General features: G+C 37.6%; 1 protein-coding gene across 6 annotated transcripts in view; it reads right to left on the bottom strand.

Moving 5' to 3' along the window:
- Positions 1-23,574, bottom strand: part of DMD (dystrophin) — a 2,671,852-nt gene that overhangs the window by 1,546,607 nt on the left and 1,101,671 nt on the right. For all 6 annotated transcript variants that reach the window (XM_070365439.1, XM_070365442.1, XM_070365443.1 and 3 more), the window contains 3 exons: positions 18,214-18,315; positions 17,979-18,086; positions 69-248 (listed from right to left, as the gene is read on the bottom strand). In XM_070365439.1, coding sequence (XP_070221540.1) covers positions 69-248; positions 17,979-18,086; positions 18,214-18,315 — 390 coding nt within the window. The remainder of the gene's footprint in view (positions 1-68; positions 249-17,978; positions 18,087-18,213; positions 18,316-23,574) is intronic.

Below are 23,574 nucleotides of genomic sequence, written 5' to 3'. Positions count from 1 at the left end.
ATTCATGGGGTCGCAAAGAGTCAGACATGACTGAGTGACTGAACTGAACTCAACTGATTATCACTAACCTGTGTTGAACTCTTTTCAAGTTTTTGGACTAAATTATCCCAGCGCTGGGCAAAGTTGTCCAACCACGCTTCCATCTTTTGGGCAACCAATGTATTTTTCAGTGTTGAAAGGAGATCTTGGTTGAGTGAGCAGAGTTTGTCCATGGTTTGCTTTTTCTTTTCTAGATCAGTTTTTAAAACCTGTTAAAACAAGGAAGAACACAGACTAAGCCTTGGTTACATTTTACAAAATGCTGTAGTTCAATCTGCTTTTGCATGCATTTTCACATTTGTATAGACACGAAAAGATTATAACTCTGCCTGCAAAAGAAAAAGAGTTCATAAAAATATAAGTAGAAAATTATAATCCAAATAATGTTCCCAAGAAGCTTAGAGAGAAATGAAAGTCAGATGCAGAATAAACACTTTTATTTATTTTAGAATAAATAAGGAGTCAGAGGCATTTATGAGCTACCTGAACATTCTTGAAGAACAGTCAGGGGAAAAACGTAGTGTTGGTTCAAAAGGAAAAACAGAGATCAACATATGGAAATTACTTTTTAATATTTGGAGGTGTTCTAAAGTGAAAGGTAGGGCTCGTGGATGTTAGTGAATTTCCTCTTAATTTCTGATAAATTCAAATGAAATACCACATGCCAGGAGTACTGAGAAGAACATGGTGAATTGAGAAGATGAGCATAGCTTAGGGGCCTTTCCAATCTGAAATGCTGCGATTCTTTGAAAAAATTTGCAATATTTTTTTTATTTCTATGATTTGTACATACTTTTCATTATTCAGATACAAAAACCTCGCTATGCAGTTTACTGATTTTACATTTTTTTACATCTGTTATTCAATTAACATTCAGCTACTTGAGTAATTATCTTCTAAAGCTAATTTTAAAGCCCATTAAGTAATAGAATAAAGTAATTGAGTATGGCACAAATCCTTTGGAATCACTATGCTTGTTTTCTACATGCTTATGTGTTTCATGAAGTATTTTTATATCATTCATATTTCCAAAGTTCCTAGGAGCTATGGAAGTTTACACATGCTCTTTGGTTGATAAAAAATGAATAAAAAAAGTGGCTTGTGTGAAATTAGTAGATCAGGACAGTTTATTCTTTCATTTTATCCATTAAGGTCACCCTAGGCTTTGGACTGGAATGGAATGCAAAAGTAGGAAGTCAAGAAACACCTGGAGTAACAGGCAAATTTGGCCTTGGAATATGGAATGAAGCAGGGCAAAGACTAAGAGAGTTTTGCCAAGAAAATGCACTGGTCATAACAAACACCCTCTTCCAACAACACAAGAAAAGACTCTATACATGGACATCACCAGATGGTCAACACCGAAATCAGATTGATTATATTCTTTGCAGCCAAAGATGGAGAAGCTCTATACAGTCAGCAAAAACAAGACCAGGAGCTGACTGTGGCTCAGACCATGAACTCCTTATTGCCAAATTCAGACTCAAATTGAAGAAAGTAGGGAAAACCACTAGCCCATTCAGGTATGACCTAAATCAAATCCCTTATGATTATACAGTGGAAGTGAGAAATAGATTTAAGGGCCTAGATCTGATAGATAGAGTGCCTGATGAACTATGGAATGAGGTTCGTGACACTGTACAAGAGACAGGGATCAAGACCATCCCCACGGAAAAGAAATGCAAAAAAGCAAAATGGCTGTCTGGGGAGGCCTTACAAATAGCTGTGAAAAGAAGAGAAGCAAAAAGCAAAGGAGAAAAGGAAAGATATAAACATCTGAATGCAGAGTTCCAAAGAATAGCAAGAAGAGATAAGAAAGCCTTCTTCAGCGATCAATGCAAAGAAATAGAGGAAAAAACAGAATGGGAAAGACTAGAGATCTCTTCAAGAAAGTCAGAGATACCAAAGGAACATTTCATGCAAAGATGGGCTCGATAAAGGACAGAAATGGTATGGATCTAACAGAAGCAGAAGATATTAAGAAGAGATGGCAAGAATACAAAGAAGAACTGTACAAAAAAGATCTTCATGACCCAGATAATCACAATGATGTGATCACTGACCTAGAGCCAGACATCCTGGAATGTGAAGTCAAGTGGGCCTTAGAAAGCATCACTACGAACAAAGCTAGTGGAGGTAATGGAATTCCAGTTGAACTATTCCAAATCCTGAAAGATGATGCTGTGAAAGTGCTGCACTCAATATGCCAGCAAATTTGGAAAACTCAGCAGTGGCCAGAGGACTGGAAAAGGTCAGTGTTCATTCCAATCCCAAAGAAAGGCAATGCCAAAGAATGCTCAAACTACCACACAATTGCACTCATCTCACATGCTAGTAAAGTAATGCTCAAAATTCTCCAAGCCAGGCTTCAGCAATATGTGAACCGTGAACTTGCTGATGTTCAAGCTGGTTTTAGAAAAGGCAGAAGAACCAGAGATCAAATTGCCAACATCCACTGGATCATGGAAAAAGCAAGAGAGTTCCAGAAAAACATCTATTTCTGCTTTATTGACTATGCCAAAGCCTTTGACTGTGTGCATCACAATAAACTGTGGAAAATTCTGAAAGAAATGGGAATACCAGACCACCTGATCTGCCTCTTGAGAAATCTGTATGCAGGTCAGGAAACATCAGTTAGAACTGGACATGGAACAACAGACTGGTTCTAAATAGGAAAAGGAGTACGTCAAGGTTGTATATTGTCACCCTGCTTATTTAACTTATATGCAGAGTACATCATGAGAAACACTGGACTGGAAGAAACACAAGCTGGAATCAAGATTGCTGGGAGAAATATCAATAACCTCAGATACGCAGATGACACCACCCTTATGGCAGAAAGTGAAGAGGAACTCAAAAGCCTCTTGATGAAGGTGAAAGTGGAGAGTGAAAAAGTTGGCTTAAAGCTCAACATTCAGAAAACGAAGATCATGGCATCCAATCCCATCACTTCATGGGAAATAGACGGGGAAACAGTGGAAACAGTGTCAGACTTTATTTTTCTGGGCTCCAAAATCACTTCAGATGGTGACTGCAGCCATGAAATTAAAAGACGCTTACTCCTTGGATGGAAAGTTATGACCAACCTAGATAGCATATTGAAAAGCAGAGACATTACTTTGCCAATAAAGGTTCATCTAGTCAAGGCTATGGTTTTTCCTGTGGTCATGTACGGATGTGAGAATTGCACTGTGAAGAAGGCTGAGTGCTGAAGAATTGACGCTTTTGAATGTGGTGTTGGAGAAGACTCTTGAGAGTCCCTTGGACTGCAAGGAGATCCAACCAGTCCATTCTGAAGGAGATCAGCCCTGGAATTTCTTTGGAAGGAATGATGCTAAAGCTGAAACTCCAGTACTTTGGCCACCTTATGCGAAGAGTTGACTCATTGGAAAAGACTCTGATGCTGGGAGGGATTGGGGGCAGGAGGAGAAGGGGACGACAGAGGATGAGATGGCTGGATGGCATCACTGACTCAATGGACGTGAGTCTGAGTGAACTCCGGGAGTTGGTGATGGACAGGGAGGCCTGGCGTGCTGCGATTCGTGGGGTCACAAAGAGTCGGATACGACTGAGCGACTGATCTGATCTGAGGCTTTGGGAAATCCATTTCCATCTCCCCAATGCTAGACCCTAATTTAATTTGTAAAAACAGACTAAGAAGAAAGAAAGGAGAGAATTATTTTATGGACATTTTACCATCCTCTCTCATTGGCATCAGCAAATGCAATGAACATAAACTAAGCTGTGAGACCTACCTTTCCAAAATAAATGCAAATTTATTTAAGAACAACTAACATTGCATATGGCAAATAAATGAGCATGAAACAGATGCACCAATTGCTCATGAACTGAAGTATCATTGACAGAGAGAAATCAATATACGCCCACCCCCTGCAAAGGACACTTTATGTAGCTCATTTTGGCATGCCACCTGCATTGATAGCTCTGAACTGCAGACAGCTCTGGTGTCTCCTTCAATTAGTTCATCCTTTTCTCAGAATTTGCTTCACCTGGTGTTCTTTATATTGTAGTCTTACTGCGAGCCATTTTTAGGGAATAAAAGCAAGTTTTGAAATGCATTTCTAGTTTCTCCTCAATAATTGTCTTTTCACTATTTTTCCTAAGCCTGAAAGAATGCAATAGACCAAAATATACAATCTGAATTTGAAGAAGAGGAAACAATTTACATTGGAGATTTATGAGTAGTCTCCTGTTACCTAAAAGGTTTTCTTAGATGATCTATAAAAGTAGTTGGATACACAAAGAGATATAGTGGCAAATGACATGGAGCCTCCTGTGTTAACAATCAACCAAAGAAGAGGCACTTAGTGAACATTACAAAAATAAAGGGGAAATTTCCCATTAAAGAATATAATTAAGAATAATAACTCAAGGTAAAATAAAAACAGCATTATTATAAATTGTGCAATTATCAAATCAATAATATTTTTACCCAAATCTGTATGACAAAAACACTGTACTAGCCAAGGCTTCTATCTGGTAAATTCTAGATATAGTTTGTCAAATGGTGATAGCAGGATAGTAGTTCTGCCTCAGTGTGTTTCCTCCGTTGGCTCTGAACCAATCTCTCTCCCAGTCTTTCTTCATCTTATCAAGTTCCTGAAGTACTCTCACACCATAACTAACAAGAAAAAAACAGGAAATCCATGGTGGTGCCAGATACAATGCATCATACTAATGAATTACCTTCTCCCATCTATCCTTAGACAGAAATTATTCTAAGCTTGGATTTTGTGTATATTAAATAACTACAATTTAGTTGTTACTCAATTTTAGTGTATTAAAAGGATATATTTCTGCATCCTAATAATTGATTATAGATCTTTGAGTGCCAGAGAACTAGAGTTCTAGAAAATTCAGAAGGCAAAAAGAAGCTCTAGAAAATGTGTACAAGGCAGAGATCAGCTAGGCTTTTGAAAGAAGAAATATAATTTATTTTCATAGCAGCGAGGTACCTGGACAAACCTCCAAGGTAAACAGGAAAGAACAGCCAATAAATCAGATTGGACAGCAGTAGAAACAGGCAGGCAATAGATAAGCTGCTCAAGAAGACAAGATAAACATGCTCTATATGGTCAAGGTTAGATGATTTGAAGTGAAAAGAGAATGTATGCTTGCAAAAAGCCCACAAAGTCATCACCTTATTCTCATCAGACGGACACTTCAGAGATCAAGGCCAAGATAATTTCTCATAAACTAGCAAAACTGAATCCTGTACCTATTTTATGAGTAGTTATCTATATGTAAGAAGTTTTCTGGTGGCTCAGTGGTAAAGAATCTGCCTGCCAATGCAGGAGACATGGGTTCAATCACTGGATCGGGAAGATCCCCTGGAAAAGGAAATGGCAACCCACTCCCGTATTCTTGTCTGGAGAATTCCATGGCCAGAAGAGCCTGGTGGGCTATAGTCCATGGAGTCGCAAAGAGTCAGACACTACTGAAGCGACTAAACAACAACAAGACAGAGTAATCCAATTCTTTCTAATCACCTGTTGTTGCACTTAGGTAGATTGATCCACTGTGGGGGTTTCTCATCTTAAGGAAGCATAAGAATCACCAGGAAGGCTTGTGAACTGGAAGACTTCTCGGCCCCATGCCTCCAGAGTTTATGAATCAGTGTTCTTGCCTGGAGAATCCCAGGGACGAGGAGCCTGGTGGGCTGCCGTCTATGGGGTCGCACAGAGTCGGACACGACTGAAGTGACTTAGCAGCAGGCATGGGATGGGGCCTAAGGATTTGCCTTTCTAAGGAGTTCCTGGGTAATGCTGCTAGTCTATGGACCACACCATGAGAACCACTGATGCTATCTGGAGGATTTCTTTGAGGGTCATCACTGAAGCTGAGCTCAAGTTAGCAAGTCCTGGTGAAATAGCACTGTTCACAGGGATTTGCCAAGCTCCCATAAGTACTCTGGCCCTGCCATCTTATCTTGCAGACACTTGATAGTGACCTAAGCCCACAGCATTCCTGTAGTCCCTGCACACCACACTCTCTTGGATCATCAACTTTTCCAGAGTTGTCCTTTGCTGGCAAATGCCACAGCAACAGTACTTTTCCACAGGAGCCTGTTTCTTGTTAATTTGGGCCTTCCCATGAGAGCCTACTTGATTCTTCCAGTCTTAGAAGTCACCTCAGTTTCTTCTTTCCTTTGCTTTTTATTCTTTATGCCAAATAAAAACTCAATTTGGATGATAGAACGATATGATTTGGATAAAAAAACGTATCAGGAGGAAATCAAATACTTGACTCCTCTTCTCTCACCTCACATGAAAAGTAGAAGAAAATCCCATGGGTTATTAGTGGTAATATTTCAAAACAAATTACATTGATTGTAAATAAAAGAGAGATTTAGCACACTGTATCTATACCTAGGTATGTAGTAGGAACTGGTGACAGATGGTACCTGTTTTGGGTCTCAGATTGTGACATATTTTAATGAACATTAAATTCTTACTCACTGCCTGAGTCAGCAGGGGAATTTTACCTCAAATTCTAGACCAGCTGTCAGGTTTTGTTAATTGGCTTAAACTATCAAATGGTAAGACTTATACAAAACATATTTTCACTTTGTTCACAAGTAAGGTGACATAATTTGAATTTTAATCATATTGGAAAATTATTGAGACTTCGCTAAGAGAGCATTTTCATGGCCCTGGAGCTAGCAATGTCTTTTTATATAAAAATGTCAACATCGAGGCACGTGATTATTCAAAACAAAAATTTTCAACTGCGGTTATTTTTCTGTCAAAGAATCGAATGTGATGAGTTCTGAAACAGCTTAAAAGTCTTGGACCTGAGTCTGGATATCTTGGTGTTCACTTTAACTCTGCTACTAATCTTCTATTACTTTATGCATGCCATGTGTTTTCTTCTGGGCCTCAATTTCCTCTTCTGAAATAACCTTGTCTGTCTCCTTGTTTCCATGCCCAGTGCTACTTAGTTCAGTTCTAATTGGCCTCTTTTCTATGAAAAGTCTTACTACCAAAGAGTGCTCTGGAAATGCAAATATGATTGTTATTCAGCTCCCAATGGCTCCCCATTAGTTGCAGAACAAAATTACAAATGTATCACTGCTATTTTTGCACTGTTTGATACATAGATTTCTTTTCTGAAGTCTGTCTTTAGTAATGATATCACTCAAAAAACACATTCTCTGAGGATTGATTTATATCAATGAGAAGCTAGTTTGTAATAACAAGTAATACATATGTGAATCTATTTTAAATTAAAAGCTTATAGAAAAATAGTCACTATGGAGCCAAAAATGTATGATACAAATAAATATTTGGTAATATGGTACAAATTTAACTGAGGAAATTTATTTAAGATTAGTTCAAATAAATTATTTAATTATTATGATGTATAATATATATCAATACAGACAGAAATAGATTAGGTAAAGTTATGAAACATTATTTACAATAGACCATTGTTTTATATCACAGTTAACATCACATTAGCATTTAGTAGAATTGATCAAAAATAGAAAAGAAATCCTAATTATGCAATACTTACTTGAAAAATCAAGCTCTTAATAAATATTGGATTGGCCTCTCCCTTACTGGAAAATAATAAAATTCACAGTTGAAGAGAAGCTTTGTAGATTTCTTTTTAATTCCATACAGTTCAACTCAAACTGAAATGTCTCAATGAACCCTGATGTCCCCTTATTGCCAAAGTTTGTTAATCCCTCAAAACATATGGGTGCTATAATCACTACCCCACCTGGGGAGAGTATGCTCACCAAGCACCTGGTCACCTGAGCTGCTCGGAACTGGGAAGGGCACAAAACGCAGGCCCAACTAAGTCCGCGACTCTGTAGAGTACCCGAGAACCTGAGTGGCTTACACCTGGGAAGTGAATGCAACCCAGGGCCTGCTTTAGACAGTTCCCCTGCAGAGCAACCTGGAACTTGAGCAGTGTAGACTGGAAAAGCACACACGCTGTGAGTGGGGGCAAACCCAGTATGGCCCAGTCACTGCGAGCACTCCCCCCACATGCCAGTGATATTTGATTGCAGTGTTCCTCCCTCCCTGCAGCACAATTAAACAAGTGAGCCTAAATAAATGACCACTTTCAAACCCCTTGTGTCAGGGCGGAAGTTAGATATAAAAGAGACTTGCAAACAGAGGGAGCCAAGATAAACAAGAGGGAACCGCTTTGGAAGTGACAGGTACAACAGATTAAAACACTGTAGTTAGCATTGACTACAATGGAAGGGACCTATAGACCTTGAGAAGAAGTATAAGCTGGAACAAGGAACTATCTGAAACTGAACTGACCCCACACTGCCCTCAACAGCTCCAGAGAAATTCCTAGATATATTTTACTATTATCATTTTCTAATTTTTTTAAATTTTTAAGTTCTTTATTACTCCTTTAATTTTCCTTTTTAAAACCTACTATAACCTTGTAAAAGAGAGACCCTATGTTTAAAGCAAATTTCATATTTTTTTTATAACGTTTGTAATTTTCTTTTGTGTTTTTAATAGTGTATTTTTAAGAGTCTAACCTCTACACTAGATTTTTAACCTTTGCTTTTTGGTATTTGTTATCAATTTTGTACCTTTAAGAATCCAATCTTCAATACCCATTTTTACTTAGGAGTGTGATTACTGGCTTGATTGTTCTCTCCCCTTTTGACTCTCCTTTTGCTCCACCAGGTCACTTCTATCTCCTGCCTCCCACTTCTCTTCTCTACTTTGTGAATCTCTTTAGGTGTTTCAGGCTGTGGAGAACACTTAGGGAACTGATCACTGCCTAGATTGGTCTCTCTCCTTTTTACTCCCCCTCCTCTCCTCCTGGTCACTGCTATCTCCTTCCTCCCTCTTCACTTCTCTATGGAACTCTGTGAACCTCTCTGAGTGTTCCAGACTGTGGAAAGTAAGTAGGGAATTGATTGCTGGCTAGATTGCTCTCGCCTCTTTTGATTCCCCCTCTTCTCCTCCTGGTTACCTCTATCTCCCTCCTCCCTCTTCTCATCTCCATGTAACTCTGTGAACCTCTCTGGGTGTCCCTCACTGTGGAGAATTTTCTTTCCATTAACCTAGATGTTTTATCAGTGGTGCTATAAGGATGGAGAAGTCTTGAAGCTACTGTAAGAATAAGACTGAAAGCCAGAGGTAGGAGGCTTAAATCCCAAACTTGACAACACCAGAAAACTTCTGACTCCAGGGAATATTAATCGACAAGAGATCATTCAAAAGCCTCCATACCTACACTGAAACCAAGCTCCACCCAAGAGCCAACAAGTTTCAGAGAAAGACATACCAAGCTAATTCTCCAACAACACAGGAACATAACCCTGAGCACAAAAATACAGGCAGCCAAAAGTCACACCAAACCCATAGACACCAAAAAATTCACTACTGGACATTTCTCTGCACTCCAGAAAGAAGAGATGCAGCTCCACCCACCAGAACACTGAGGCAAGATTCCCTAACCAGGAAGCCTTGGCAAGCCACTCGTCCAAGCCCACCCACAGGGAGGAACCTCCACAATAAATAGGAACCACAAACTTCCAGCATAAAGAAAGGCCATCCCAAACACAGCAACCTAAACAAGATGAAAGGCAGAGAAATATTCAGCAGGTAAAGGAACATGATAAAAGCCCACCAAACCAAACCAAAGAGGAGGAGATAGGGAGTCTACCTGAAAAAGAATTCAGAAAAATGATAGTAAAAATGATCCAAAATCTTGAAAACAAAATGGAGTTACAGATAAATAATTTAGAGACAAGGATTGAGAAGATGCAAGAAAATTTAACAAGGACCTAGAAGAAATAAAAAAGAGTCAATCAATAATGAATAATGCAATAACTAAGATCAAAAGCACTCTGGAGGGAACCGGCAGTAGAATAACTGAGGCAGAAGATAGGATAAGTAAGGTAGAAGATAGAATGATGGAAATAAATGAAGCAGAGAGGAAAAAATAATTAAAAGAAATGAGGACAACTTCCGAGACCTCTGAGACAATATTAAATGCCCCAACATTCAAATCATAGGAGTCCCAGAAGAAGAAGACAAAAAGAAAGGCCATGAGAAAATACTTTAGGAGATAATAGTTGAAAACTTCCCTAAAATGGGGAAGGAAATAGCCACCTAAGTCCAAGAAACCCAGAGAGTCCCAAACAGGATAAACCCAAGGCAAACACCCCAAGACACATATTAATCAAAATAACAAAGATCAAACACAAAGAACAAATATTAAAAGCAGCAAGGGAAAAACAACAAATAAATCACAAAGGGATTCCCATAAGGATAACAGCTGATCTTTCAATAGAAACTCCTCAAGCCAGAAGGGAATGGCAGCACATACTTAAAGAGTGATGAAAGAGAAAAACCTACAGCCCAGATTACTGTACCCAGCAAGGATCTCATTCAAATATGAAGGAGAAATCAAAAGCTTTACAGTCAAGCAAAACCTCAGAGAATTCAGAACCACCAAACCAGCTTTTCAACAAATGCTGAAGGATAGTCTCTAGACAGGAAATACAGAAAAGGTGTATAAACTCGAACCCAAAACAACAAAGTAAATGGCAATGGGATCATACTTATAAATGTTACTTTAAATGTAAATGGGTTGAATACCCCAACCAAAACACAAAGACTGGCTGAATGGATACAAAAACAAGACCCCTATATATGCTGTCTACAAGAGACCCACCTCAAACCTAGGGACACACACAAACTGAAAGTGAAGGGCTGGAAAAAGATATTTCATGCAAATGGAGACCAAAAGAAAGCAGGAGTAGCAATACTCATATCAGATAAAATAGACTTTGAAATAAAGGCCATGAAAAGAGACAAAGAAGGATACTACATAAATGGTCAAAGATCAATCCAAGAAGAAGATATAACAATTATAAATATATATGCACCCAACATAGGAGCACAACAATATGTAAAGCAAATGCTAACAAATATGAAAGAGGAAATTAACAGTAACACAATAATAGTGAGAGATGTTCATACTCCACTCACACCTATGGATAGATGAACTAAACAGAAAATTAGCAAGAAAATACAAACTTTAAATGATACAATGGACCAGTTAGACCTAATTGATATCTATATTTCACCCTAAAACAATGAATTTCACCTTCTTCTCAAGTGCACACAGAACCTTCTCCAGGATATATAACATCCTGGGCCATAAATCTAGACTTGGTAAATTCAAAAAAATTGAAATAATCTCAAGCATCTTTTCTGATCACAATGCGGTAAGATTAAATGTCAACTACAGGAAAAAAAAAACTATTAAAAATACAAACATATGGACGCTAACAACACACTTCTGAATAACCAACAAATCACAAAAGAAATCAAAATATGCATAGATACGAATGAAAATGAAAACACAACAATCCAAAACCTACGGGAATCAGTAAAAGCAGTGCTAAGGGGAAGGTTCATAACAGTAGAAGCCTACCTCAAGAAACAGGAGAAAAATCAAATAAATAACCTAACTCTACACCTAAAGCAACTAGAAAAAGAAGAAATGAAGCACCCCAGGGTTAGTAGAAGGAAAGAAATCATAAAAATTAGGGCAGAAATAAATGCAAAAGAAACAAAGGAGACCATAGCCAAAATCAACAAAGCTAAAAGCTGGTTCTTTGAGAAGATAAATAAAATAGACAAACCATTAGCCAGACTCATCAAGAAACATAGGGAGAAGAAATAAATCAACAAAATTAGAAATGAAAATGGAGAAATTACAACAGACAACACAGAAATACAAAGGATCATAAGAGACTACTATCAGCAACTATATGCCAACAAAATGGACAACTTGGAAGAAATGGACAAATTCTTAGAAAAGTATAACTTTCCAAAACTGAACCAGGAAGAAATAGAAAATCTTAACAGACCCATCACAAGCACAGAAATCAAAACTGTAATCAGAAATCTTCCAACACACAAAAGCCCAGGACCAGATGGCTTCATGGTTGAATTCTACCAAAAATTGAGAGAAGAGCTAACACCTATCCTACTCAAACTCTTCCAGAAAACTGCAGAGGAAGGTAAACTGCCAAACTCATTCTATGAGGCCAATATCACCCTAATACCAAAACCAGACAAAGATGCCACAAAAACAAGTAAATGACAGGCCAATATCACTGGTGAACATAGATGAAAAAATCCTTAACACAATTCTAGCAAACAGAATCCAACAACATAGTAAAAAGATCATACAACATGACCAAGTGGGTATTATCCCAGGGATGCAAGGATTCTTCAATATTCACAAATCAGTCAATGTGGTATACCACATTAACAAATTGAAAGATAAAAACCAATCATCTCAATAAATGCAGATAAAGCCTTTGACAAAATTCAACATCCATTTATGATAAAAAGCCTCCAGAAAGCAGGCATAGTAGGAACATACCTCAACATAATAAAAGCCATATATGATAAAACTACAGGAAACATTATCCTCAAAGGTGAAAAATTGAAAGCATTTCCCCTAAAGTCAGGAACAGACAAGGGTGCCCACTCTAACTGCTACTATTCAACATAATTTTGGAAGTTTTGGTCGCAGCAATCAGAGCAGAAAAAGTAATAAAAGGAATCCAAATTGGAAAATAAGAAGTAAAACTCTCACTGTTTGCTGATAACATGACCCTCTACATACAAAACCCTAAAGACTCCTCCAGAAAATTACTAGAACTAATCAATGAATATAGTAAAGTTGTGGGATATAAAGTCAGCACACAGAAATCCCTTGCATTCCTATACACTAACAATGAGAAAATAGAAAGAGAAATTAAGGAAACAATTCCATTCACCATTGCAATGAAAAGAATAAAATATTTAGGAATATATCTACCTAAAGAAACAAAAGACCTATTTATATAAAACTATAAAACACTGGTGAAAGAAATCAAAGAGGACACTAATAGATGGAGAAATATATCATGTTCATGGATTGGAAGAATCAATATAGTGAAAATGAGTATACTACCCAAAGCAATCTATAGATTCAATGCAATCCCTATCAAGCTATCAATGGTATTTTTCACAGAGCTAGACAATTTCACAATTTGTATGGAAACACAAAAAAACTCGAATAGCCAAAGCAATCTTGAGAAAGAAGAACAGAACTGGAGGAATCAACCTGCCTGACTTCAGGCTCTACTACAAAGCCACAGTCATCAAGACATTATGGTACTGGCACAAAGATAGAAATATAGATCAATGGAACAAAACAGAAAGCCCAGAGATAAATCCACGCACCTATGGACACCTTATCTTTGACAAAGGAGGCAAGAATATACAATGGAGAAAAGACAATCTCTTTAACAAGTGGTGCCAGGAAAACTGGTCAACCACCTGTAAAAGAAGGTAACTAGAACACTTTCTAACACCATACACAAAAATAAGCTCAAAATGGTTTAAAGATCTAAACGTAAGACCAGAAATTATAAAACTCCTAGAGGAAAATATAGGCAAAACACTCTCTGACATAAATCATAGCAGGATCCTCTATGACCCACCTCCCAGAGTAATGGAAATAAAAGCAAAAATAAACAAATGGGACCTAATTAAACTTAAAAGCTTTTGCACAACAAAGGCAACTATAAGCAAGGTGAAAAGACAGCCTTCAGAATGGGAGAAAACAATAGTAAATGAAGCAACTGACAAAGAATTAATCTCAAAAATATACAAGCAACTCCTCCAGCTCAATTCCAGAAAAATAAGTGACCCAATCAAAAAATGGGCCAAAGAACTACACAGACATTTCTCCAAAGAAGACATACAGATGGCTAACAAACACATGAAAAGATGCTCAACATCACTCATTACCAGAGAAATGCAAATCAAAACAACAATGAGGTACCATCTCACACCAGTCAGAATGGCTGCTATCCAAAAGTCTACAAACAATAAATGCTGGAGAGTGTGCGGAGAAAAAGGAACCCCCTTAAACCGTTGATGGGAATGCAAACTAGTACAGCCACTATGGAGAACAGTGTGGAGATTCCTTAAAAAACTGGAAATAAAACTGCCATATGACCCAGCAATCCCACTGCTGGGCATACACACCGAGGAAACCAGAATTGAAAGAGACACGTGTACCCCAATGTTCATTGCAGCACTGTTTATAATAGCCAGGACATGGAAGCAACCTAAATGTCCATCAGCAGACAAATGGATAAGAAAGCTGTGGTACATATACACAATGGAATATTACTCAGCTATTAAAAAGAATGCATTTGAATCAGTTCTAATGAGGTGGATGAAACTGGAGCCTATTATACAAAGCAAAGTAAGTCAAAAAGAAAAACACCAATAGAGTATATTAACGCATATATATAGAATTTAGAAAGATGGTAACAACGACCCTATATGTGAGACAGCGAGAGACACAGATGTAAAGAACAGACTTTTGGACTCTGTGGGAAAAGGCAAAGGTGGGATGACTTGAGAGAATAGCATCGAAACATGTATATTACCATATGTGAAATAGATTGCCAGTTCAGGTTCGATGCATGAGACGGGTGCTCAGGCCGGGTGCACCGCAATGACCCTGAGGGATGGTATGGGGAGGGAGGTAGGAGGGGGTTTCAGGATGGGGAACACATGTTCACCCATGGCTGATTCATGTGAATGTATGGCAAAAACCACCACAATATTGTAAAGTAATTAGCTTCCAATTAAAAAAAAAAAAACATATGGGTGCTATAATCAATGCCATTTTGTTTGCTTTAACGTTTTTCTTATTTTCCAAAACATGATATAAGCCCCTTCTATGTGAGGATAATCATTTCTTGTGCTACTCTTGTATTTCTCAGAGAATCTAATTAAGTTTATTTTAGACTTATTAGATTTATGAAACTTAAGCTTATTCTAGAACTATACTGTTTATAATCTTACAGAACATTCACAGGTACTTTTCAGTGTTACATTTTAAATTTTTACTGTAATCTTATTCTAGGTATGTTATACTTTTTCAAAGAGTACAATTCTGTTTCAAAAAACAAAGTTCAAACTTTACCTACATATTATAAAATTAATATTTATGTCCTTCCAAAATTCATATTTTGAAGGCCTAACCTTCCAATGTTATCATATTAGGAGGTGGAGCTTTGGGGAGGTAATGATGCTTAGATGAGGTCATGACAGTAGGGCCCCCATGCTACGATTCTGCTTGTGTGCTAAGTCACTTTAGTTGTGTCTGACTCTTTGTGACGCTATAGACTGTGGTCCACAAGGCTTCTATCTCCATGGGATTCTCCAGGCAGGAATGCCGGAGTGGGTTGCCAGGCTCTCTTCCATGGGATCTTCCCAACCCAGGGATTGATCCTGAGCCTCTTATATCTCCTGTGATTAGTGCCCTCATACAAAAAAGAAGGGATACCAGAGCTTCCTCTGTCTCACCAGGAAGAGGGCCCTCACCAAGAACCAAATCTTCCAGCACCTTGATATTGTGCTGCCCTGTTTCTAGAACTACAAGAAATAAATATCTACTGTTAAAGTCACCAATCTGTGGCATTTTATTACAGCAGCACAAGCAGACTAAGATAGGAATTGGGAGCAAGAACTGGTGTCTCTTGTATCAAATATCGAAAAATGCAGAAACAGCTTTGAACTGGGTCATGGGTAGAGGGTGAAAGAGTTTTGAGGTACATGCTCGAAAAAGTCAAGATTGCCATGAAGATAACTTCGAAGGGCAACTCTGGTGAGGACTCAGGGAGAAAAAAGGAGAGCTGGAAAGAAAGTTTCCATCTTTTTAGAGAATACGTAAATAATCATGAACAGCATGTTGGTATAAATATGGATGATAAAGGCCATTCTTTTGGGGTCTCAGATGAAGTAAGGAATATATTGGCCAAGGGAGAGAAGACAATCCTTGTTATAAAGTGGCAAAGAACTTGACTGAATTGTGTTGATGTTCTAGTATTTTGTAGAAGGTAGAACTTGTGCATGATGAAATGGGATATTTAGCTAAGAAATCTGATGTCTTTGGGAAATATTTAAACAAAGTGTGAAAGGAACAGCATGGTTTCATCTGAATGCTTAAGGTAAAAAAGCAAGAAGAGAAAAATCAGTTGAAGAAGGAACTGTTTAACAAAAAGGAACCGGAAATTATGGATTTGTAAAATTCTCAGTCTATCCACATTGGAAAAAAAAAATGAGAAAGGATGTTTAGACGTGAACACTAATGGGTGTGGTTGATCTACTATTTGATGAGGATATTAGTGTGGATGTGAACCAGAGACCTAATCAGCTCTCTGATCAGAAGCCGGGGTACAGATGTATACATTATGGATACATGAATATGAAGCCATGGATACTGTAATATACTAGTAGAAATGCCAGCTGTGACTAATGGGAACAAAGAAAACCAGAAGGATTGAAGGAAGATTGTGAATACGTGCATTCTTCCCATGAAGAAAAGAGAAGAATGATATAGGTGATACAAAGACATCAGGGCTGCCACCCCTACCGTAGGCCCAAATAGCAGAGCCAGTTCCTCATGGGTTTCAAAGGGTGGGGCCACCTCTCAGGTTTGGGGGGACAGGCATGCAGGATGCCGCCACCTAGTGTCTCAGGAGCAGCCACGACAGGGAGTCCTGTGAGTGGGACTGCAGCAGAGAGCCATGTGGGCGGGCAGTGCACTGTGATGCTGAAGAGGCAAGGCCATTTTGTGGAATTCTGGGGGTGATGGTGCCACTCCGGTGGCCCTGGAGTGCAGAGCATCAGTCCAAAGAGGAATATTCTCAAGCATTAGGAACTTACAGAATTGTTCTTGCTATGTTTTAGACTTACGTGTGGCCTGTCACCCCTTCCTCCTTTGCTATTTTCCCCTTTTCGAATGGGAATACCTATCCTATACCTGTCACACCACTGTATTTTGGAAGCATATAACTAGTCTGGTTTCACAGGTTCGTAGTTGGAGAGCTCAGCCTCAGACTTTGAGTCTTATTTGATTAGGATGATAAGATTTTGAACTTTACAATATATGCTGAAGAGTTGATATTGGGACTATATAAGTTATTTTGGGTCTGTTCAGATGGAATGAATATATTTTGTATGTGAGAAAGACACACATTTTGTGAGTCCAGGGTTATAATGATATGGTCTAAATGATTGTGTCCCCACTCAATATATATATATATATATATATATATATATATATATATATATAGAAATTCTACATCCCCCAATATCATGGTATTAAGACATTGGGCCTTCGGGAGGTAATTAGGTTTAGATGAGTTTATGACAGTGAAGAATTTATGACATGTGAATAGCTGACTCATTTGAAAAGACCCTGATGCTGGGAGGGATTGGGGGCAGGAGGAGAAGGGGACAACAGAGGATGGGATGGTTGGATGGCATCACTGACACAATGGACATGGGTTTGGGTGGACTCTGGGAGTTGGTGATGGACAGGGAGGCCTGGCGTGCTGCAGTTCATGGGGTCACAAAGAGTCGGACATGACTGAATGACTGAACTGCACTGATGACAGTGAAGCCCCCATGATGGGATTCATGACCTTGTAAGAAAAGGCAGAGACACTAGAGTTTCTCTTTCTTCTATGTGAGGGGAGCAATACTATTTGTTGTTGTTCAGTCGTGTCTGACTCTTTGCAACCCCATGGACTGCAGCATGCCAGGCTTCCCTGTCTTTCACTATCTCCCAGAGTTTGCTCAAATTCATGGCCATTGAGTGGATGATGCCATCCGACCATGGCATCCTCTGTTGCCCCCTTCTAGTCCTGCCTTCAATCTTTCCCACAATCACCTTTCTCTATTTTAATTAAGACAAGTAACAATATAATTAAAGAGACTGATATAAGAAAGAACAACGAATATTATGTTTAAGATTTAAACATTAGAAAGACCAAAGAAGGATGTTAGTAAAAACTTTTTTTTTTTAAATAATATCAATAGCTAAAGAATACGTACGGCCAGTTTTTGAAGACTTGATAACATTTCACTTTGATCCTTAAAGCCAGTTGTGGGAATCTTGTTCAATGCATCTTCTTTATCTGAAAGCCATGTACTAAAAAGGCACTGAAAGAAATCAAATAATTTTAAAAGAGAAAGAAGAATAATTATTAAAGTACATCATATATTTTTATGTACCCATTTAACATCTCTCCACGTCTTTCACTGATACACTATCCCCCATGTAACTCACCTGCTCTTCAGTAAAACGTTGCCATTTTAGAAGAACATCCTGTAAAAGAACCCAGCGATCTTCAGTCCACCTACAGATGTTTGCCCACCGATCTCCCAGTACCTAGGGAAGAGAAAACCCACCACAACATCAGCAAATGCTTACCTGTTAACTATATTTTATTAAAAAATGGCATGAATGATTTGTAAAAGTATCTAACTTTGGTTATCTTATGTATACTAGGAGTTGTAAGGAGCATCTGTCAGCTTCTGCTTATAATTACATAAGTACATGTCTTTCATTTGTCATTAGATTATTTCACTCTTGCACCCTATATGGAAAAGTAGAGATACTTACAAGAAGTATAAGGCAGATATCACACCACTATTTGAAATGTCTACACAGCAAATATAAACAGTAAAATATAAATGTAGAATGAAATAGGATTTGTCATTGATAATATGGAAAATGTGTATCTTTCTTAGGTCTGAAAATATGTCAAAAGAATAAAAGTCTGGCTAAAAAACAGGATGTCAAAAGACTCTCATCTGAAGCAATCTTATATAATTAGAATTGCTTAATATTTTGATTGTAGAAGAATATTAGTACTGACTTAACATCATATCCACATGTGAATTTTTAAAGTTAACTGGATTATTATTACAAATATTTAAAGTCACTATTTCTCTAAACTGTTCTATTGAGAAAACTCAGTAGAGTAATAGTTTTCTGAGTAAGAGTTGCCCTGTCTTTAGCCTGTCACTAATACTAGTGGCTCAGTGGTAAAGAATCCACCTGCTAATGCAGGAGATGCAGATTAAATCCCTGGATTGGGAAAATACCCTGGAGAAGGAAATGGCAACTCAGTCCAGTGTTCTTGCCTGGGAACTCCCATGGTCCGAGGAGCTTGGTGGGCTACAGTTGATGGGGTCACGAAGGAGTTGGACACAACTTAGTGACTAAACAACAATAACAATATCTATATGCACATGCTATTTTAGTGTGTAATATAAAATAAGCACTAATATTTTTAGGTGAAAAAGCGTGTTGTTATGATTTTTGTATAAAGGTACTGTTTTAAGAAATGTATCATTTATTTCAACAATATTAGGATGCACTTCAGAGTCTAAAATTCCAATTTTTTTTACTTCCTTATAAATAATAAAATTATTTACCCATAGATATTAGACCTCTAGAGCTAGAAGAATCTCAAAATATGGCATCTTATTTTGTATAGAATAAGAACTAGAAAAAATGTTTGTTACTCATATTTTTTACAAATATACTCAGCATCTAAGATAAGCCTGATCATAATTTCTATGTTACTTGATACTACACATTTGGATTGATCCAACTAGAAAACTTTGATGTATGATTCAAATAATATAAATGTAATTAGCATCATGGCAAAACCCATCTATTCCTAAATAACTCAGAGACCTACTCTTTTTTATTGTATTTAATCTACCACCTTTTAGAAAAGGAAGTCTCATACATAGGGGTAAGAAGTAAGCAATAAATGTTTTTCTACAATATTAAAATGATCATGAACTCAGATGCAGCTCAGTCACAGGTGAGTTTCCAGTTTTTCTTCAGAAATGTCAAATAAAAATATTATTACTTTCAAGCATAACATAAGTGATTTTGCATTTTTTATAGTTTCATTCTCTACTCGGCCACTTTTGAATTACATTAGTTTATGACAGAAGCCTTAACACTGAAACAGTGATTCAAGATACCCAGGAAATGTGTAACATAACTCAATGTATTCAACGTTAGCTATTTAATTATTACAATTAAAATTTGGGATTTTTTTCTCAAAAACATATTAGAAGTTATTTTAGTAAACTTCCTAGTTACCTTGTAAGGACACATCAGATAAAATGGCATGTAGCATACCTGGTAATGGGTTAGTTGTGAAAAAAAAAAAAAAAAAAACATCTTTAAACGGAGAAACTCTTGCCTGTTAGCCATAAACTACACCATCTGCCTGATTTTATGATGCAGATAGAAAAGGTCAAATTGTGGGACGTTTATTACAGGGCTCCAACCCCAGTGGAGATGGGTGTCAAGGGCTAAGAGAGAAACTCAAACTGTAGCACCACCTTCATAAATGAAAGAAAATTAACTAAGACGTCTAAATAGATATACTATTTTCTCTCCAGTGCTACAAGACACACAAAGCTAGAGGCTAGCGAAGTAGTATCTTAGGTTTGCAATCTTATAGAGCTTTTATAATTTATTGATTTTAGTAGGACATTGTATAAAACAAATCCACATAAAGACCTCTATTCTAGATTGCCGAAGATTAAATTTACAGAAATTGCAAAATATACTGTGATATACTTTATACTATAGATTTTTTAATTATTAAAAAAATAGTAAATATTTTTTATATACAGTCAACCTAGTCAAAACAACCTAGTTAAAACAACTATTTTAAGAATATTATTTCTATGAACAGATGAATAGATAATGAAATTTTGCCATTTGCAACAACATAGATGGGCTTGGAAGGCAGTATGTTAAATGAAATAAGCCAGAAAGAGAAAGACAAATACTGTATGATATCACTTATATGTGGACTCTTAAAAAAAAGAAAACTAGTAAATATAACCAAAAAGAAGCAAATTCACAGATACAGAGAATAAATTAGTGGTTACCAGTAGGGAGAGGGGAAGGGCAATATAGGGGTAGCAACAAACTATTAGGTCTAAAATAAACTAAAAGGATATATTGTACAACACAGGAATATAACCAGTATTTTACAGTAACTATAAATGGAGTATAATCTTTAAAAATTGTGAATCACTATGTTGTACAAATACAACATATAATATTATATGTCAACTACACTTCAGTTAGAAAAGGATAAAAAGATTATCATTAAAAGTTTCCTTTGTATTCAAATAATCATAATAGATAACTTTTATAATTCCACTGAGGTTAAATATTCAGTCAATATTTAATTTATAGTTAAGTATAAGCTCTGATTCATTCATTCACCAATCATTAATTAATTTAAATAACAAATATTTTTGAACATACACTATGTGCCAAAAATGAACAGAATAAAGATGTTATGGACTGAACTGCGTCTGCCTAAAATTCATATGTTAAAGCCCTATTGACCTCTACCCCAGAATGTGACTGTATTAGAAGACAGGACCTTGACAGGCAGGGCCTTTAAATAGGGCTTTTAAGTTAAAATGAGTATGTTAGTGTGGACTCCAGTTCAGTCCGACTAGTGTCCTTACAAAAAGAGGAAATAAAATAGTTCTTTAGAAAGACACAAGGGATGTATGGGCACAGAGGAGAGGCCGTTGGGTGGACATAGCAAGAAGGCTGCCATTTGCAAGGCAAGGAGAGAGGCCTCAGAAGGAACCAAACCTGCCCATACCTTGGACTTCTAGACTCCAGATCTGTGCGAAAACACATTTCTGTTGTTTAGGAAATCCAATCTCTGGCATTTTGTCATGGCATATCTAACAAACTACATAGGACAGATTTAAGAGAGGCTGATTCCATGGCACTGCAAAATGTCTCACAAAATTAAAATAGTTATAAGATGCACATATTAGAGTGGGGGCATTTTAGAGAATACATTTCAGTTACTACTGTAAAATGAATTTAAATTGTTCAAATAGAGCAGAATTTTAATAACGCATTGGGACAACTTCTCAAATACAAACATGCTATCATTTTGTGATTTTTATGGAGAATATAAAATTATCTAGAGTCAAAACACTTGGATTCAAGTCTTAAGTCAATCAACTGCTTGGATTACCAATCCGTGTTGTTGTTTAGTTGCTAAGTCACACCAGATTCTGGGAGAAGGCGATGGCACCCCACTCCAGTACTGTTGCCCAGAAAATCCCATGGATGGAGGAGCCTGGTAGGCTGCAGTCCATGGGGTCACGAAGAGTCGGATACAACTGAGTGACTTGACTTTCACTTTCCACTTTCACGCACTGGAGAAAGAAATGGCAACCCACTCCAGTGTTCTTGCCTGGAGAATCCTACGGACGGAGAAGCCTGGTAGGGGGCAGTCCATGGGGTCGCACAGAGTCGGACACGACTGAAGCAACTTAGCAGCAGCAGCAGCACATCAGATTCTACTGTGGTCCTATGGATCATGGCCCACCTGGCTCCTATGCCCATGGGATTTCCCAGGCAAGAATAGTAGAGTGGGTTGCTATTATTTCCTTCTCCAGGGGATCTTCCTGGCCCAGGGATCAAATGCATATTTCTTGCATTGGCAGGCGGATTCCTTACCACTGACTCTCTTTCAAATTATGGAAACATTTTAAATCCATAATTTCTTGTAATACTAGGAGCAATTCTTTATCTTCCCCTACTCAATAAAATCAAGTGACTTTTTCAACAAATGTATGGCTAAATCATATGTCTCTCAAAGAAAATAATCATGCCAACTTAAAGAACTGCTTCAAGTATTAAACAAGATCATGTATTGAAAAACAGTTTTAACTTGAACTGAGTTATATAAGTGTTGGTGGTTATTTATATTTTGCTTGATTGTAGTGTTTCTATGAAGCCTTCTAAGAACCAAGGGTGAACTATTTTACTCATTCTAAAAAAGTACTTATTACATCTTTACAAGTAGATGTTTAGAACTGCAGTATATTCTTTTTTAAAAAATTTCCAACACGACAGCATACACATCCTACAGCAACACATTCTACTGCTTAAATACTACTCTCAGAACAGTCTCAATGAACTGAATCCAAGTCACTTCTGTTACAAAGCAGGCACGGTGTTTTTACTGATCTCAGTGATTAGTTAAGTGAATTAGAAATCATGGTTACATGCGTGCTCACAGCTTCAGTTCAGTTCAGTTCAGTCACTCAGTTGTGTTCGACTCTTTGTGACTTCATGGACTGCAGGATGTCAGGCTTCCCCGTCCATCACCAACTCCAGGAGCTTACTCAAACGCATGTCCATCGAGTCGGTGATGCCATCCAACCATCTCATCGTCTATTGTCCCCTTCTCCTCCTGCCTTCAATCTTTCCCAGCATCAGGGTCTTTTCAAACGAGTCAGTTCTTCGCATCATGTGGCCAAACTATTGTAGCTTCAGCTTCAGCATCAGTCCTTTCAATGAATATTCAGGACTGATTTCCTTTAGGATGGACTGGCTGGGTCTCCTTGCAGTCCAAGGGACTCTCAAGAGTCGTCTCCAACACCATAGTTTAAAAGCATCAATTCTTTGGCGCTTAGCTTTCTTTATAGTCCAACTCTCACATCAGTACATGACTACTGGAAAAACCATAGCTTTGACTAGATGCGACTTTTGTTGGCAAAGTTATGTCTCTGCTTTTTAATATGCTGTGTAGGTTGGTCATAGCTTGTCATCCAAGGAGCA

The sequence above is a fragment of the Bos mutus genome, chromosome X, assembly GCF_027580195.1.
Source record: "Bos mutus isolate GX-2022 chromosome X, NWIPB_WYAK_1.1, whole genome shotgun sequence".
Lineage (NCBI taxonomy): Eukaryota > Metazoa > Chordata > Mammalia > Artiodactyla > Bovidae > Bos > Bos mutus.
This window is presented reverse-complemented; position numbering and strand designations above follow the sequence as displayed.